We start from the raw sequence: 19,667 nt of genomic DNA on the forward strand, positions 1-19,667 counted from the left end.
TTTAACAGTTTTCTTGCTTAAATTTAGAACATTTTGGTATAATCCTCAAATCTGAATCGATGTCTCAGAGAGCTGTAGCTGTAGTGTTTTTATATGTACGTTGTCCACGGTCCACAACAAATGTGTTTGCAAAAAACTTGGAAATTGTGTTCAGTGTTTGTGTGGTAGTGTGGGAGTATATATGTGGTCTGACAGATCTGTTAATTAGCTGTATACTTTTTGGCTGGCTAAGAAATACTACTTAACATTAAATCAATAGAAAAACCATTTAAAATAAACATTCAAAGTATATACAACTTATTTCTTTAAAGACAAACTTCAATACGAACAATACTTCAAAAAAAAAACCTTGCCAGCTTTAACTATTACTTAACTTTATACACTTATCTATTTTCTAGGCGCAATAATTTTTAATAAATATGTGTATAGCCTCTAATATCCGTATATACCATTTATAGTTTGAGTTCACTCAAGGCCTACGTTTGCATTTTTCGCATTTAATCTATGACAAGACTAACACCCATATTTAAAATTACCGAAATATGGTTACAGGATTAGTTGTGGGGGAATCGGTTATTCTCGTAGACATTCAGTGCAGCTCAGAATCGAATCGAATCGAATCGAGGAGAGTGAGTGCAGGATCGGGCTTTCTACTTGCCTGGCCTATATAGGTACACATGGTTATGGTATATTGGACATCAAGAATAACTTTCATACTCGCTATACATATATTTGTAGGCTTTCTTCTTTACGTTGAAATCTCTTAATAGGTGGTTTAAGTGCATACATTCAATGTATAACTTGTTAAATTCTTATCGGATTATAGTGGGCATATCCCGCGGATCGGGGACTTTCCGGTTCTCCAGTTCCAGTTGTCGTTGGCTGGCCGCAGTCCAGAGAATCCGTTGGCTGTACTTAAACTAACTAATCAAATACTTGACTTGTGGAGCTCTGGGATGTTGGTCAGCAAGTCAGGCAGTCAAGGGATCCAATACGGATACGGATAGCATATCCTTGGGGGCCGAATCGGATCAATGTCTGGGGATGATTGAGCGGTGTGTCTGTGAGAATGTAAGCCAATCCAGGAATTTTGATTTAAAAGAAAACGACAATTTTGGTTTTTGTTTCGAGGTTTTTAAAATGTTTGTGTATTTTTTCAAAGAAATTTCTGTATGTTCTTGTTTGTTTCGCTTGTTGATGCTCATAGTTTTTCTTCTTCGGTTCTTGCAATTTTTACAATATTCGTAAATATAACTTGTATATAGCTTTATTTATATATGTATATATATATATATATGTTTGCATATATAGATAGAGGCGCGAGTTCTTTGTTTTGTTTCTTTGCCTGTCGAAATATTGTAATTTGCTAAACACTTTTAGCATATTTTAACAAGTTTGTTTTTATGTTTTTTGCTTTCCATTTCTTTGACTGCCTTCTGCTATGCAAACGAAGATAAATATTTATGCAAGTTTTGATTTGAAAATCGAGAAACTCAGTGAATCCAGCCTCCAATGCCACAACTGACGTACTTCAGCTACCAATTTGAATTGGAAATGCTCTATCATTTGACATTCTTAAGAGGGGAAAATTTTGTCAGACTAGCCTACTTTCGTGAATGAGTGGCCTTTCAAAAAGTTTACATTTTTGGTTGGATTTTAATATTTTTTAAGATTTAGAAAAATTCGTCTGTGTCATTTGATTAGAGTTAAATTTGCCTGCAATACATTTAGGTATCAATATAGGTTCACTTCTTTAAAACATTGCACAAATTTCGCTACAAAATGTTTTTTTTTTAATTTGTTTGTTAAAAAAAGTTATAGAAAAGTGTTTTGTTTTTTTGTTTAATTTTTCGTTTTTTTTTATCATTAGCTCAAATGGTGTTTTTGTTCAAATTTTGTCGTTGCCCTTCAGAGCGTTCTGTCCAAAGTCAAGCAAACAAACGGAATTATAAAACTCGACTTAAATGTTATAACGTGGAAAACACGCATAGGTTTTTCCTTCGTGTTCCTGCCTTTGTTAAGTTATACTCACAGTTGATTTATGCAGTGGAGAAGAGTTAGAGTTAGCATGGGAAAGATTAGATTAGATGGCGTGAGGTGTGGGATTGGATTGGATGGTGTATGGATAGATCGGTTAGAAGACATCACGACGCGTTCGTTATACAGTTGAGAAAAGGAAACAGGATTTTCGATATGAAATTAAATTAAAACCAAGTACGGTTCGGTTAGCATTGGTCGCGCAGACTTTCACTTTCTATCAGTTAACGTTAACTAGGCAGCAGTGGACATAGAGGAAAAGATAGTTAGTTAAATAGACAGATAGTTGTTGGGTGGTGGAGACCGAGCGGATGGGTTAAAGCTTGCGGTTGCTGTGGTGCCAGGGATTGCAGTTGTTGCTCTAACTTCAACTTAAACCAATATGTTCGTATATTAATTTATGTTACGCTTAGCTAGCTCTCTTGCTTCTGTCTAAACTTTGCTTTGGTTTGGTTTGCGTATTGAATCCACGCCTGATTTGCTTACATTCAAGACAATTGTCTTTGCATTTAGCTAGTTTAATTCATATGTATAATTTATTTATAAATATATATATATATTTATTTTAATATATATAACTGTTCCGATGCTGAACTGCTGATTCTTCTACATCGTCTCCTGTTGTTAAGAGTTGTCTTCTTTCGCGGGAGCCTCCTGCGGTGTTGCTGCTGCTCCTCCATACTTCGTCCTTTCTTCCTTATATATGTGTGTGTTTGATGAAATCTTCTCCTTGATTCTTCGTCCAGCTCTTCCTCCGCTTCGTCTCGCATATAAATATTTAATTTTATATTTCTTTCTAATAAAATTATATTACTTTAGATTTGGTTTTCCTTTTGCTTTAAGTACATTAGGTATTTATATGTATATATATAGAGTTCCTTCATATTTATATTTGTAATAGTAATATTCGGTTTACTGGTTTGCTGCCGCTTAAGTACTAAAGAAATGTGTTGCTGTTGTGTTTTCGTGGCGTTTGCATTGTTAAATGTTAAATCTGCTCATATTATATATATATTCAGATCGCCGTGTGGTGTTGCTTATGTTTGCTACAAATCGTGCCGACAAATTAGCTGCCTATCAAGGACCTTTTGGACTGCGGTCCTGCTGGTCCTCGTACAGCCCCCAAAAATATGTCTCATCTTCTGCTGCGCGCCACATTTTTGGTTTTTAATTTAATTTTATATCGAAAATGTATTTGTAGTTGGTTTCTTTTTGTTTTTTTTTTTTTTTGTAATTTTTATTTGTTTTATTTTTTCTTTATATTTATTAATTTTAAATTTAAATATAATTTAATAAGAAGAATTTGTTGTTGTTTGATTTTACATTATTTATAATATATATATGTTGTATTTATAATATATTTTACTTCTTGTTTTTCTGACATGTCTGTGTGTGGTAGTGGGTGTACATGTGTGTGTTGTGTTGGTGTGTGGAGAGGTGTGGTGTGGGTATGAGTGTGTTTGTAGAGTGTCTATATAAACTTTGCCAGTTTGCAAAAATTTCAAATATTTTTCTTTAACAGTTTTTGTTTTATTTGTATTTTTATTTGTTGTTTTGTTTAGCTTTTATTTTTATTCTTTCTCGCAACGAAATCGACAAATTTTTCTTTATACTTTAAACACAATTTGCTAGCTTACAGATTCGGGTTTTCATTTTATCATTTTAGTGGAAAACTTTTCAAACAAAATGCAGCCGTTGCGCGCCGTTGTCGCCAGGTGGCGCTGCCCATTACTTGGATCGCCATCTGTTGGCAATACTGGTGGATGCGGCTGCTTCTTGCTTCTCCCTCTGCTCGCCCTTCTTCTTGCTCCTCATTTTGTTTAAGTGTAGTGATAGACTTGTTGTTATTCAAACGATAACATGCGATTCTTGTTTGTTGTTGCTGCTGGTTGTTGTTGTTGTTTGTTTGTGGTTTTAAACGGTGACTTCTTTAAGTATGCTGTTTTGTTGTTGTTTTTTGTTGCATTAAAATTATGTTGTTTTTTTCGTTTAACCTTCTTTTTCAGTTTAATGAAATTCTTTTTTTCTGAATCTGTTTCATTTTTTGCTTGTTTAAATTTTCTTTTGCTTTTGCGTTTTTTTAAGTGTAAGTTTCATTTGTTTTAAAGTTTCTTAAATGTTTTTGCTTCTTATTCTTCTTTATGTTGGTTGTTTTTTGCTTAACTCTTTGTTGTTGTTTGTTGTTTTTTTTTTAAGATCTTTTACTGGGGTCCATAGCAACAGCGTGGCGCGATGTTATTGCGCACAGCTACAGTCTTCGTCAACATCTTAAAAAAATAGAAAGGCTTAAAAAGAAATAATTTAACGCTTCACTTCGATGTCATCATAGTCACGAATTCTGCAAAGAAAGAAATGAGAGAATTGTCGTTAGTATAAAGTTGTAAAGACTTTTTTTTTAAAACTTGGACTAAACTTTGACAAGAATTGGCTATCAAATTGTTAAAAAAAAAAATTATCCTGTATAATTTAAAAAAATTAAGAAACCTTACTTTTTAAATATTTAATTTTGTAAAACTATTTAAAACAAATACTGTTAAATATAATAGATGTAATTAACTTTTGCTGAATTACTAATCGCCCTTAAAAATACACCACGATATTTATATACATGTTAAACCTTCGCTGCACCCAAAAAATCTCGGCTGCATGCATTACTGCTACTAAACAAATATATTCCTATTCGAAAATAATTCCCAGCCACTTAGCAAAACTAAAGTCAACGAGTTGACACAAAATAAAAAATTCACACAACAAATCAAGTATCGAAAATAGCTGAGCGCTGTCATTAACCTTCTACTAAATTAAGACGCCAATTAATCAATAGCAAACGAGCATTACACCATGGCTGCAACAACAACAACAACAACAACAACGGCCAGCTAATCAATAAGACAAACGAGCAAGTCACGAGATGTCTGATGAAAACACTTTGCCACACACAAAAAAACACACAGGACAGGGGCGCAGCACAGCAGCACACACTAAGGAAAATTTATTGAGTGCAAAGACTCAGACAGTCAATCGCCAGAGATTATGTACTCTCTTCAGTGTTCCTCATCCGAAAATAGAAAGCAGAGGATGCTTGCGACGTTGGCAGCGACGGAAGCAGATTGCAATAAAGACGTTGCCTCTTGCCGCATTGTTCGCGAATTGGAAATCTAGGGATCCGTAACCCGACTCGAATATACCCATTACTCACGAGCACAAACCTAAGTTACAGAACATGGGAATGCTGACATAACAAACCATATTCCTAGACAAAACATTATTCAAACATAAAACATCTATCTACGGCACCAAGTTCAAAAACAATTAGATCTTAGATCTAGATACTTAAACATACGAAATCATTCTTATGCACAAAAGCAATATACCCCTCCCCTTTACTCTACAAAAACCTGTTAGAAAAAAAAAAAAAGTTCTGCATCATCGACTCAATCAATAAGGAAAAAGAACGAGACGAGGAGTTGCATAGCCCCACCAGATGAACACAAAGTCGGGCTGTATCGGTGTCCCCAATTTATCAGGTGTTTGCATGTTTCTATTTTTAAAGGGAGAAAAGAATTGTCTGCCGCTGCGGCATCTGTTCTTGTTGATTGCACTTCTTCTTCGCCCCTGTTTGCCATCGCCCAGGGTGACTGCATTTTTGAAATATTTAAACAAGAAGACCAGAGAGTGACATCGAACGACACAGATAGAACAGACAAATTGAGTGGGCGTGAAATTGGGTGGATTTTCTGGGGACCAATGGTCAAGAATGTATCGACAGTATTGACAATAGTCAACAATTATAAAACCTAAATTAGCAACAATCTTTAAAAGCATATTCTAAATTTTTCATTAACAAACATTTAGGTTCAAAGGCAAAACTAGGTACTTTAAACCAATCTTATCGTTTTTCTTGGTTGACTTATAAGCTTCCGACGAAATTTCTGGCCCTGGAAAAAACACTTATCAAACAACTCAACGAATCGATTGCTATCAAAGGTTTTGGGAAATTTAGCCTGACATTTATAGAATCGTTATGATAGCTAGCAGCACAAGCGTTGCCAAACACACCTTATCTAATAAAGGGCTTTAAAATAAAATGTTATTAGCCAAAGTTCAGGCAACGCCCCGAAAAAGGGCTAAGCCGTATGCAAAATACCCGAGACTCGAAACCCTAAGGGCCGACCTTGGCATTTGGCCACATGCAAAGGCTCGATGTTCACTCTTTTGATTAAATCTTCCTCCTAAAACATCACTGGCCTCACTTCGGTCACGCCTATTTATTGACCAGTTCTGGTTGTGATTGCACTGAGAAAAAAAAGCTTCTAAAATGTAAATAACTAAAAATCAATGCAATCAAGAAAGAAGTCTTGCTGATTAAGTTAACATTTCCCATTATTAGTTTGCATTGCAGATAACGTAAAATCACATTAATACAATTATTTTTAAACAACATTTGTTTAGTCTATAACTTGTATATTTTCCATCAGTGTTTAAGTCGTTAAGAAAAATAGCAGATAACCATAAATCATATTAATAAACCTTTTTATTTATTCAACATTTTTTTATTCTTTAAACTTATATATTTATATATATATATTTTCGTTCAGTGTTTTAGTTGTGGGTGAAAGGCTGTTGATGACTTTTTGTGGCGTGTGTTTCCCCGCTGTTGAATAAGGCAATTAAAATGAAACTAAGACCGATCGCGTTCCAACTTTTCCAGCTGCCTTGGCCAACAAAATATATTTAGCTAATTTTCTTGGGTTTTTATTTTAGCGAACCACCGGCCCCCCGATTTAACCGCAACAGCCCCCCTATCCCTCATTACGTCGTTTGGCGATTTTGTGGTTCTGCTGTTTATCTTTCGGCGTTTATTGTTTACATTCGCCAAACTTACTTGTTCTATCTTTGCTAAGGTCTCATTTTTTTTTTTTTTATTTTGCTACTTTTGGAATTTATCTTTCTTTCTCTCGCTCACACATTTGGCGATGTGTTCATTTAATTCGCCCCAGCCACTGTGCTAATGTTTAATTTGTTGTGCTTTGTATTTTGTTTAACATTTTATTTGATTTTCGACTTGTTCTTCTGGCTCTCGTTCCCTTTGCACAGCATTTTTCTATCTGGCACTCGGCCAAAGTAAGTCTCATCTCATTCCCATTCTCATTCCCAATCCCATTTCCATTCCCCAATATCTTTCTCTGCATATTCATTGTTTGCGCCATATAATTTTCACTTGCAAAATTACCGAAAAGTGGGGAGGTGGGTTGGTTTTGTATGGCCGACAAGACAACAATAAAGACTTTGCTTAATTGGCAATAAGCAAAATGGCAACAAGCGCATTTTATATTCACATTATGCTGATTCCGCTGACTGAACGAAAAAACACGGCCAGGCGAATGAGATTCATTCGCTCGGTCAATGTTCACGCCATCCACCACATCCTCTACTCCCGTTTTTCCGATTTTCCGAGCCCCCGAGATGGGCAGGGAAATTAAAGAATATTGCACAATATTTATATATTTTATTTTAATTGTTCTTTCCCATTCGCACTGTTGCCGTGCGCCGCGGGCTGTGCGCTGTTTGCCCCGGCAGGTTAATCATTTAAGTGTGGAATTTACGCGCGACATTTATTTTGGCTTTTAAAAACATTTCAATTTCGTCGGCAAGAAAGTGGCGAAAGGCATAAAAATGCTGATTGGGAGCAGGCGCAGGAAAAGTATAAATGGCAAGTGATATATGGCAGGCGAATTATGGTATGGAATTTTTTAAAAGGCAGCTTAACGCTGTTTATTTTCGAATAATTAAGAGATGTACAGAAGTGCTTTTAAATGATCAGAGGTCGGTAGGCCCAATCAATAATGTAACCTTCAGCAGTTTTATAGCCAGTCTAATCTGAAGAAGATAAACTTCCTTAAATGTTTTTTTTATTATCAAAATAGGTTTGAGGTTTCAGACTAATTCACATAATTCCACATAACTTAGAAGATACTATTATCAGACAGTTTCGAGTACAATTTTATGAAGAGCACTTCCTTATAGTGCTTTCATAGAAACACATTTCACTATAAGAACATTCAGTTAATGATCATTAATCAATATCATTGTTCTTCTATTAGCTTTTGTTTTAACTCTTTGCTATTTTTATGTATTTTGTTCATAAATTACTTGTGATTAATCTATTTGATCCGAAAAATGCTTGCACGGCAGCCAAAAACGATTTCTATTTGAACTTGAAGAAAAACATATAAACGGATAGAGGCTTATGTGTGTGTATGTGTGTGTGTGGTGTGTGTGTGTGTAGGGGGAAATACTGACTGATTTTAATTGCTACTTTTTCCCGACTCAACACAAGGAAATGTTGGAAAGAATTAAGGGAGTGGGAGGATATGCTAGGGTAAAACTGTTGAAAGCTTGCTAGGATTTTTTTGCGATCCCAAATTTGTTCCATTTTCTGTTTAAATGTTGTAGCATTTCCCATTTGAAGGTGATTTTTCTTCTCACTCTTTTCAACGCCGGCCTGCTGTTTGCCAATTGAAAAATCAATTTTCAAGCAATTAAAAAATTACGAAGAACACAAAACACGAAAATTTCGAATAAAAATGCACTACACATGGCGAGAGATATTTGTTTTCTATCTCTATATATATCTACATGGCTAGAACTGAAATTAGGTATTACTACAATGAGTCAGTGACGAGATGGGGCGCAGAGTGATCAGGTGAATTGGCAAAGCCATATAACACAGGCGGCAAGTGCCAATTGTGACTCAAATGTGATGCCCGTGATTCAATCATTACGGGGGTCGGTTGGTCTGTTGTTTTATTTGCACGGCAGGTGCAACTACAGACAGATCCAATTAGTGCCCAAGCACGCGACCCACAAAAAAAAAAACTAAAAATCAAGCCATTACGGCGAAAATAGCGTAAGTGACACTCTACGAAATTAACTTGTTATGCAAAATTATTTATTTCAGCAACAAGTTAGGTTTTTGTAAATAAAAATCCCAAAGGATTTTCTTTGAAATTTTTACGGCATGTTAAATTCAGTCTTTGTTAACTTGGTGCAAACTCTTATTGAATTTTTCTTGGTATTTTGCTGGCATTAAACCTTAGAAAGCCATTCGAAGAAGTAGTAAAAAAACATGATGAATGCTTGAAATCATCAAAGCTAGCCTTCTGAGAATTTGAGAATATATATATATACCGTGAAAACTATCTCCGCCTTGACAAGGAATTACTCACCTTCGTAATTGACCTGACCGTCACCATCGATATCAGCCTCACGGATCATCTCGTCGACCTCCTCGTCTGTGAGTTTCTCGCCCAGATTTGTCATCACGTGACGCAACTCGGCCGCCGAGATGAAGCCGTTGCCGTCCTTGTCGAACACTCTGAAGGCTTCCCGGATCTCCTCTTCGCTGTCGGTGTCCTTCATTTTGCGAGCCATCATTGTAAGGAATTCTGGGAAGTCAATTGTGCCGTTGCCTGTGCGGAAAGCATACAAAACAACAATTAATTTCGTTGCATACTTTTTGTGGGTCGGAGGATTTGGGGTAATTCCGCCACCATCCATTTAAATTCTTCCCCGGGGCGTTATAATAAATTCAAGTCAAGGATAAACGCACCCAGCATTTCTCTTCATTATGGCCAAGTTTGCTCTACATTCCAAACCGCTCCCCGCACTGTATAAAACGAAAAACCCGGGGGCTGTGTACACAACTTAAAGCTCTCTCTCTTCGTGTTGCCTTTTCGACGTTAAATCCCTGGGAGGTGGCATATAATCGAGCATATTTTCATATTTGCCAAAGCCCCAAACAAACTTTTCTAGGGGGGAAAGGCACACCCACACACACACGTGTGTACTGCATGGAGTGTGGGGATAAGTCCGCCTAATCCCGTTTCTTTGGAATCACTTTTTATCTCGTTCCTTTATCGCAGCCTGAGTCAGCCAAGTGGAATGAAAATTTGTTAAAGAATTTGGCTAAACATTTTCCTGAGGTTATCCTAAGAGTGAATCGCAAATGAAGTGGTCGCTCCGACCGAAATTCTTGTTATACTAATTGAAAAAGTTTCCATCGGCTTGACTTGGTTTTAAGTTGAAAATAGTTCTTATTTGGGTGGCGCGGAGCGCACATAAAAGCAGCAACAACTTTTGGCCCTAATTGTTATTGACTGACTTTTTCAAGCCATCCCTAGCAGAGCCCAGTCAGAAGAGCCTTTTGCCTTTTGTCCATTAAATGGAACAGTATAAAATGTTTTTCAGTTTTCTGTTTGCTACCCTCAAAACCAAATGGAGCGTGGTTCATTGTGGCTATCATTTTGTTTCCTCTGAATTGAATGTGTTTTTTATTACTTTGCTGGAAATGGGTTTTCTCTAGAGAAAACTTTCAGTATATGATTGCGAAAAAACGCAAAGGTTCAAGTTCTTTTCAACTTTAGCCCCAAATGTTTTCCTAAGGGCAATCGAGATTTAATGAAAGAGATATGGTGTCAAAAACTTTGATTCAAGTCGCAAAAGTTGCACAATGTAGGAAAGGGTAATGAACTAGACAACGCATAGTGCTATACAAAACAAAACATTAAGTTTATACGATTCAGCCTCCAAAATAATTGGTTTATAAAAAAGCAAGCATCACGCCGATAATTAAATTGAGCTAAAATAAATAAATAATTTCAGCGCCCAAGCTCAAATGGAAAACATATCTAGAGGGGCGATTCCATTTCAAAATAATGTGCATTCAATTCCAAAATGTGCCAAAAAAAAAATTAAATAAGCTATGGGCTAATTTAAGTATTATTATTATTCAATATGGCCGCACTGTAAGCCAAAAATATATTTCGAAAATAGCCGAAGAACATCAAATAAAATATCGACGGGTGGCTTTAGTTCATTCCGATATGTGTTGCGATTTTGGTTTCGGTTGTTTGGTCGCTTGTTGTCTTGCCTCCGTTTCTGTTTATGATTCTATTTAAAACATTTGACGCGATTTTCTGTTGCTTTTGGCTTTGTCGATAGGATTTCCCCAACCGAAAAAAAAAAAACAAATACCAAGGAAAGCCTCCGCACACACATACTGGTATGGGGGGTAAAGACAAATCATTGAGAAATTTGTTGCCATTTTTGTTAGACGCTTCTTAGACTGGTCCAAACCACTTTGACGAACCCGGGCAGCCCAATTATGATCATCGCTATGCCGAGATGATAATGATGATGGCCAGTGTCTGGCTGAATTTTCGGTTTCCATTACGTTTTTCCTGCCAACCCACTCTTCACTGCCCCTTTGCCGATTCGCAACGTTGATCGCAAAATTTTGCAGACAATTTACAATTTTAATTTTTTTTTGCTTTGCGCACTGTGGGATTTCTAAATTTAGTTTGGGGGCATTTTCCATTGCTCTTCAGAAATACAGACGAATAATCGTAAATTTATTGCCCCTCAGGCCAAATTGGGTGGTAAAAATACTGTTCTAAAATTCTGGACTATTAAGGTACTAAAAAAATGACAAAATTGTATGTTTTGTAATATAAAATGTATATAATATTTTACATACATTTTTATTGATCACTTCTATAAATCTATGGCTTCAAAAATATTCTACTGTCCCGAAAATCCCCTCTCTGTCATAGCTTTTCTTCATTCCTTTTCCTTTTGCTAAATTTTATTTATTCCGCTGGACAATCCCATTGGTGCACCCCACCCTGTCCGCCACAACTATTGCGGTCATTTGCATGCAGCTCAGACTCAGAAGCAGCCAGTTTGGCCATCGTCAACTGCCTGCGACGAGACGCCAACAAAATTTTAAGTAATGAATGTTTAATGTTTCCGTCAGATTCCTGCTTGAATGCCTTGCCTTGCATGCCTGCCTGACCGCCTTCCCGCCTGCCTGGCCAACGTTAGTGGGCCAAGTGAGTGGGTGATTCTGGTTGCCAAGTTAGTTTCGGCCAGCAAATGCATTCCTCTGTAAGAATCGTAAATTAGAGGAGTCATCCAACTCGGGGGGGAAACAACTTTTCAGTCGAAACAATTTTTTCAAGCTATTTTAGACATTAAACTTGCAAAAATAAAGTTGGCTAAACATTTTGCTTTCCACTCATTGAAAAAGTTTTGCACATATGCAAATTCCAGCAAATAAAGTTGCGAAAAATGTTGAACTCCCAAGTGGCGACCCCATCTACCATACACAAAACTACTATTTTTAGCCCTTATAAACAGTTAGTGTTCGCATCCCACCCCATCCTCGTTTGTCGAAGCCCCCCACTTTTCCTGATTGCAACACTTTAACTCTTGGAAAAAAAATAATAGAAAACGGATTTTCCGAGAGTTTTCAGTGCGCCTGCGCTAAAATTTCTGTGCAGGATTTTTGCAGATTTTGTCCTGGATATTTTAGACAACATGCGCACAGAATTTACACGTGCAAGCGCAACAGCAGCAGTACCAACAACAAACTAAGAAAAGCTGACAAAGAAATGTAGTAACAAAAACAAATACAAATTGGGCGGGGACAGTTGCAAAAGTTATGAAAGAAAAGGTAACTTTTTGCTGCTGCGTTCTCTTATGATTTACTTGTTACGCATTCTCTATGGGAAAAAAGCGACAGATAGAAAATTGTTGACATGTCAATTGAATCAAATTAGCTAATATTCTAAAAAATTATCATGGGACTTTAGTTTTAATACAACTAGAACTAGGACTTATAACAACCACTATTTGTAAAATTTTTGCTTTTTTCATCGCATGAATATAAAAAAAGGTTGGGTAGCTATTTACTTTACTTTTGGAAAGCAAGTAAATAGCTCCCCACATTTGTGGCAATCTAGTTCTCCGCCAAAAGGTGAAACACCTCGGGCTATAAAAACCGGCGACACATTTTAAATTTTGCCACATTTTTGGCGCGAGGCGCCTGTCGCTCGATTTCCTCTAACATCAAAAATATAAAAATGGATCTTCCCAGTTTCCCAAAAGTTTCTTACACTAAAACTTGTCCGAGCGAACGAACAACCACCTTTTCTTAAAAAAAAAAAGAAAAAATAAATAAATACCTTCAGAAAACAACGAACAAAAACCTGACAGCAACGGCTGCCAAAGACAAGACACGGGAAAGAGCCAAAATATTTTAGTCATCTATTTTTAATGCCTATGACGTGTTTTTGTTGAATATTTTTAGCCAAGAAATGATTTTCATTTTTTCCACCCATTGTTTGTCGTACAAATATTGGTCTGTTCTACGTCTGTCTGCGAGAAGACCAAAACGGAACGAGTGAGAGGGATTAGGCCCAGAACAGCAATAGATTTGGGTAAAAAATACCACGAGATCAGGTTAGAAGGGGTTTCCGCCAGTTTGTTTATAACTGCCACTAAATTTTCAGCAGAAACCGTAGCTAAATACATAATTTGCACAGAAAGTTTAGAAGTCTGACTTCATATAACATTTTTTAAGACACAATATCAGTTACCGTAGCAAATTCTTTACTAGTTTGGTCTAATAATTATAGGCATTTTGTGTAACCAAAGAATTAAGATACAACTTCATTCTTTTTTAAATACCAACTATAAACAAATCTAGTGAGGGTGTACACGACTTGATATTTATTACAACACCCCCAAAAAATGATTAATTTTTTTTAAATTTCCATCATATGTTCCCCGATTTTTGAACGTTTTTCAGATAGATCCAAACTTACCATCGGCATCAACCTCGTTGATCATGTCCTGCAGCTCGGCCTCTGTGGGATTCTGGCCCAGGGAGCGCATGACTGTGCCCAACTCCTTTGTTGTGATGGTGCCATCGCCGTCTTTGTCGAATAGCGAGAATGCCTCTTTGAACTCGGCGATCTGTTCCTCTGTCAGCTGATCGGCCTGCAAACACACAAGTTAATACAGCGTTAATTAGATGCACCGCTTTAAGTTAAACACGTACCATTATTAATTGGTATTAAACCTTTGTCTATAAATTGTTTACAAAATAAATAGTACGGCTATAGACTTGTCGACCAGGTTGGTTAGTGAAATACTTTTCAACGACATCTCGATGCCATTTCAATGTCAACATGGAAAACTACCCAAGAATACAATTAGGAATAACAAAAGGGGAAAAAGGAGAACAATTGTGTTTAATTTGAATATTTTGCGTATTGTTTGTTCGCCGCAAGGCAAGTCCAGATACAATTGTATCTGTAGCTAGGCAGTGGTATCTTGAAAAAGGTGTTAAGTTTCCGCTGAATCAACAAAATCTGACGTCAGCAACTGAATAAACAACAGGGGAATACTGAAGCTCTGAAGAAGGGGAGGAGTGACCAACCGGCAGCGAGAGGTGAAGACGACACCCAAAACCAAAATTTATTATTGTCATGCGAATGATGTATATGTGACATGAGACGTGCGACGTGCGAGTTGTCAGTTTCAGGAGCCAAGAAACCTAGCCAAAAACGATCTTGAGGGTTTCATATGTTTGGGACACAAATCCAAAACCGGGCGAATAAAATTCCCGTTCGGCTGTTATTGTTTTATTGCACATTAATGTTTATTTGAGCAACTCGTTCTACACAGATAAGCCACAGAATCGTTTGAGTATATTATAAGGCCTGGTTCGACTTGCGATAATTATTATTAATCATGAAGCAAAAATGCAAAAGCAAACTTTGCCTGCGTCAGAGGGTGACTTATATACATTTGCTGAAGCTGATAAGTGCAAAGAGCTGTGGTCTATGTGAAAGCATTATATACACTGTTGTTTTTTTACTGATACTATGTAATTACAATTGGATTTGCCTTATTCGATAATGGCTTCTGTTAATTCAATCTACAGTTATTAAATTAATTAATACTTTGGGAGCAACAGTTAAAAAAATTGTTTGACGACAAAGGTTACTGATCTATTTGGTACCTCTGTGGTTTTTCCTACCCTATTTAATTTCCGTAAAACAACTAAGTTAGCATTTTCTCTTGAAGTCCAAATCGGGTTTCTAAAAAGTCACACACAAACATGATTCTCAGACATGTTGGCCAGCCTATATAGACAACTTCCATTCCGCAAGAAGTAGGGAATACAGAAACTAGCACAGTTAAACCAAATCGGCGATTGGCATTGGAATTATAGCGCCTTTGCTTGACCTTATCTAATCGCGGAATTTCGGTAACTTTAAACAGCAAATACGAGTACATTACGTTTGCTGCCGCGGTGGTGCACCTGTTTTATTTTTTTTTCGTATATTGTTGGCCCAGAGATTGTCGCGTTGGCGTTCAATTGAATTGGCCCAGCTTATCGCCGCGGTCTGAGCAGATAAAACGCTTTCCAACTGGGTTATGTCATTGGCAGGCGTGACTAAGCCAGAAACACCCATCGCAGCTCAGAAATTTTGCGCTGAAACAGATTGAAGCTCTCTCTTTAAATGGCGACAAATGCAAACAACAACAGACCCCACCCACCAGATATCCATTAATGGCAGTCAATCGAGGCGGGGTCGTTAATCGAGAGGGAGAGGGGGAGGGAGGCTAATGCCTAATTGGTAATCCATTTGTATGCACAATCAGGCGCCCACGGCATCCCGAGGAAGCTTCTATATCAAGGCAAACACACAGTGCCTGCCGAAAATGTATGCCTTGAAGCAGGACTCAAGCTGTGCGCATTTAATCGGGATTATTTATTTATTTCTATGGCCATGACTCATGGTGTTGGCCATAGAGTCTTGATCTCATGATCCACCAAAAGTAGTTAAACTTTTTCAACTTTAACCATCAATACCACATAGGGAATCACTTATGATGATGACATACACATTTGTGTCATGTTGTTTGAGGTTCTATTTGTTGACTGTAAGGGTCATAACCTCATGATACACCAAATGAAAAGAAACTTATTGAACTTTATTTATGCATTGTCACATAAAGAGTGTTTTAAAAGTGTTTATTATTTCATGATTTAAGGAATCATTTTTATAGATAAAGAAACTTTATACATTTATAGTTAAAAAAAAAATAAATTTCGATTTTAGAGTTGTCATAATAATGAATACTAAGTTTATTTCCTATTCACAGCTTTATTTTTTGCTGTAAGCAAATTGGTCTTAAAGAAGTTTGACGGTAAATTCAACTTCAGACCAGTCTCAACTGGAAATTTATGCTGAAGCCAAGTTTGCCGGTTTACCGTTGTATAGTCGACGCTTTTTTTTTGCCGGTCCCAACCGGTTTCATGGAGTTTACTTTGGTTTTATGAATGACGGTTAGTTAAAAATGGTTTTGGGTACATTTTTAGTGCATCTGAACTGAGGTCCATACAACTGTGCTGGATGAGCCAAAAGCCAGTCAATTGGCATTATTATATGGCAAACACATCATCAGGTATTCATTATACACCACATGATCGATGAAGTCAGCCCAAGAACACACTGACTCATTGAAATTTATATGGATGTTGGCTTATTTTCCAACGGAAATAAATAAGAAATCTGTCTGAATGTACAAAACCCATTGCTCATGATTAGTCTAAGCTAAAGATCAACAAACTATGAAGATCAGTCAAAAGCCCTGGCAAATGTTTGTTTCAGCCAAGTTAGCAGTCGAATCACAGAAACAAATTGGGCACGTAGAGCGAAGCGATATATTTTAATTAAAAGCTGTTTGCATTCTGCGTGAGCTGTAAAAATCGCTAATTAAATTAGGCGACGCCAGATGAGGCTGAAAGTGGGGTGGGGTGGGGATGGGTGATAAAGTGGGAGGGTTTTCTTATCAAAAAGCGCAGAGAAGGGAAAAAGAATAAGAAAAAGGTGCAAAGAGGGCGACAAGAAAATTGGATTATGTGGTTAAGCGGCGTCTAGCAGGAATTTTTCTTGCAGCGCTTTTCTCCTTCTCCCCCGCCATTTGCCTGTGCCGTTACAATAAAATTCTTGTGCGAAAAGGCAAAGTGGAACAGGCAGCCAACACGGACACACTCATATACACACCGACACGAACACGGCGAGCCGAACGAATGAACGAGCGAAGCAGACGAACGAAGACGAAGGCGAAACAGCAAAATAACCGCAATGCGGCAAATGAAACGGTTATGGAAGAAAACAACAAAAGGCAGCCACCGATAAAAGTGCCAAGCGCAAGGCGTAAAAAAAAATGAAATACCAAAAGAAACGGAAAGAGAGACGCAGCACAAAACGGAACTGATAACGAACGAAATAATTGCACACAGAGAGGGACGCGAAAGTGTGTGAAACGGTAATGCGAGAACGCGTCGAAACGGGTAAAATGAGCGGCGAGTGCGCAAGGGAGAGTAAAAGAGAATCAAAAGAATTTTTTCACCATTTTCATGGGCCGTTTCTAACCTCAATTTTTGCGAGCAAATGAAATGTGCGGTAAATAAAAAATACGACCAGAAAGCATAGAGCGAACAACGAAAGGCGGGACAAAGAGAAGACCAATAATGCCGGGCCCGGCGACTTTGTTGTTCATCAATATATTCAGCATATTCACACGTTTCACACTGATAAGCAAAATAATGGAGGACTACGAGCGGGGGGCTTTTCTATAATTGCGGGGGTCTTTGAAAAATTACTGATAAAAGTGTCGATGGCAACCCGTGTGTGCATAATGCTCTACAAATTGGCCAAAATCATATTTGATTTACGATTTCAAAGATACAGGGTAGAAGTAGGTTTGGGTGGAAAATGAGGTGTTGCTCGAGATGCTGATAAGAATTTCCACATTTCCACGCCTGATTGGGTTTCGATGGGTTTTTTTTTTTTGCTTTCGTCATGGAATTATTATAGGGCATACATGATCGAGTCAACATTCGTGTGACAGCCTTGGTAATATAATAATTTTGACGAATGACGTGACATGTTTATAAATTCTTGCCACTGACATTGCTGTTTAATTGTACTACTTATTTTCTGCGACCCTAGGGGCAAAGTTGGACTTTTGATTAACCCTGTTTGGATTAACTTCGCCTTTAGTAGCATAAAAAAATGATACAAAACTAAACTTTAGAATTGCCATGACTTAAAATAAATTTTAACCTTGTTTCAATGATCAGATTTAAAATTTAAGAAGTAGTTTGCATGAATGATTCCAATTTATACCACTGGCAATTTCCAATGCAACTTCCAAAATGTACTTGAACCAGGATGTATTACCTCGGGTCAATGGGTTAGGCATAAGGGGGTGTATTATGTTTGGTTTTTGTTCGTGTAAAGCAATATTGGTTTGTAGAAAAAACCAGTTTTTTCTACCCATGAGCATGATATATTTTTGGGGTGCGAAATGTAAACGAAATTCCCGGGGACAGCTGCTTTTCGACGGGGTGTTTGGGGTTGAGCTGTGTGCATGTGTGTGTCCGTGTGTGGAAAGCCGTTAAAACCATATAAACAACGTCTAATTGGAAGCCATTCGTCCCCTCCCGCTCGCACTAATGGTAATTGCCCTGGGGGTCGCTGTCTGACTTTGATTTTTCGCAAAAACTGTGAAAATTTCAATGGAAAATGATGGCCGCACGTTGTGTAAACACAGAAAATAAAGATGCACATGTTTTCCAGGCAACCCCATAAACTTACCATTTTTGTAGGTGTTTTTTTTTTTTTGTTGCTAGAGTGACGAAGTTTTAATCCGCTGCGGCTACTGCTGCTGCTTGAGTGTTGGTATGTGTGTAAGTGGAATTACGGAACGCGCGGTTAACTTTATTTTTACTAATTAACACACTGCAAAAGAAGCAAAAGAGATTTTGGGGGATTACTTTTCGGGAGTCTTCAGACAAGAAGAGGAAAACTGCCAGCTTGGAGAGAAAAAAAAAGCGTCCAAAGCAGCGACGCCGACGCTTTTTTTTTCCTCGCCGTGGCAGTTTCTTAAATTCTGTAGTGTTGTTGGTTCAGCCGAAATTAATACAAATTTTCGCCTTGCGTTTCTTTCTTTTTTTTTTTTGTGGCTTTCATTCGGTTTTTTTTTTTCATCTATTGTGCGAAATATGCCAAACACACGCGCGCACACGGCAGAATTCTCGTTTTATATAGTAGATATGTGGCGGGGAGAGCTAATACATATAAGAGTTGCTCGGATTCGGTTTTTATACAGATATTTGTTTCATTTTTTGCTCGTTGGTTTTCTTGATTTTTGGCTGGCGCCGAGAAATTGGCTTTTCCGCGGAACTTTTGCAGCTCCTGGTCCTCGGGTGTGTGTGTGGTTAAGCTTTAGCTGTTTGTCGGCCCAATGCTGCTCTATATGTAATATCTGGTTCTGGCAACTCACGATCCTAATCTGATTTTCCGTCCGCAACGGTCGACGACTCAAAAAACTTTGTGTTCGAAATAGCGCTGCGTCGCCATATATACGGTTTTATTTTCGCCGATATCAAAAGCAGCTCTCTCGCGAGCGCCAGAGCGAAACGGTTAGCCAATCGGTTAGGCTCTCTCTAGCCTCTCTCTTCTGCAGTGTCTGCATGTGTGCTTTTGCTTTCCCCCGCCTTCGTGAGGCGAAAATTTGATTTTGGCGTTGTAACGGTCGCGCCGGCGCTTTTGCCAAAAAGTATGGGGTGTGGTTGTACCCTGTAAATAAATTGCTTTCCTATACTTCACAAGTCGAACAAATTTTATTAGCTATGAAAAACTTGAGACGAACTTCGATACCGCGAAGTTCCTTACTCTTTATACTAAAAAACAAAAAAC

At 37.6% G+C, this 19,667-nt stretch overlaps 1 protein-coding gene across 2 annotated transcripts; it reads right to left on the reverse strand.

The window, feature by feature from the left end:
- Positions 1 to 3,242: 3,242 nt before the first annotated feature.
- Positions 3,243 to 19,398, reverse strand: LOC128255182 (calmodulin). Of its 2 annotated transcripts, XM_052984732.1 has the most exons (5): positions 19,252 to 19,398; positions 18,564 to 18,707; positions 13,707 to 13,881; positions 9,267 to 9,509; positions 3,243 to 4,375 (listed from the first exon to the last, which is right to left on the reverse strand). In XM_052984732.1, the coding sequence occupies exons 2-5, from the start codon at positions 18,564 to 18,566 to the stop codon at positions 4,347 to 4,349; spliced, it is 450 nt and encodes a 149-aa protein (XP_052840692.1). In that variant the 5' UTR covers positions 18,567 to 18,707; positions 19,252 to 19,398; the 3' UTR covers positions 3,243 to 4,346. The 2 variants fall into 2 exon arrangements, with proteins under 2 accessions (XP_052840692.1, XP_052840693.1); XM_052984733.1 differs by lacking the exons at positions 18,564 to 18,707; positions 19,252 to 19,398 and adding an exon at positions 13,943 to 14,057.
- Between the last annotated feature and the right edge of the window lie 269 nt (positions 19,399 to 19,667).

The sequence above is a fragment of the Drosophila gunungcola genome (genome assembly GCF_025200985.1).
Source record: "Drosophila gunungcola strain Sukarami chromosome 2R unlocalized genomic scaffold, Dgunungcola_SK_2 000006F, whole genome shotgun sequence".
NCBI classification, from domain to species: domain Eukaryota; kingdom Metazoa; phylum Arthropoda; class Insecta; order Diptera; family Drosophilidae; genus Drosophila; species Drosophila gunungcola.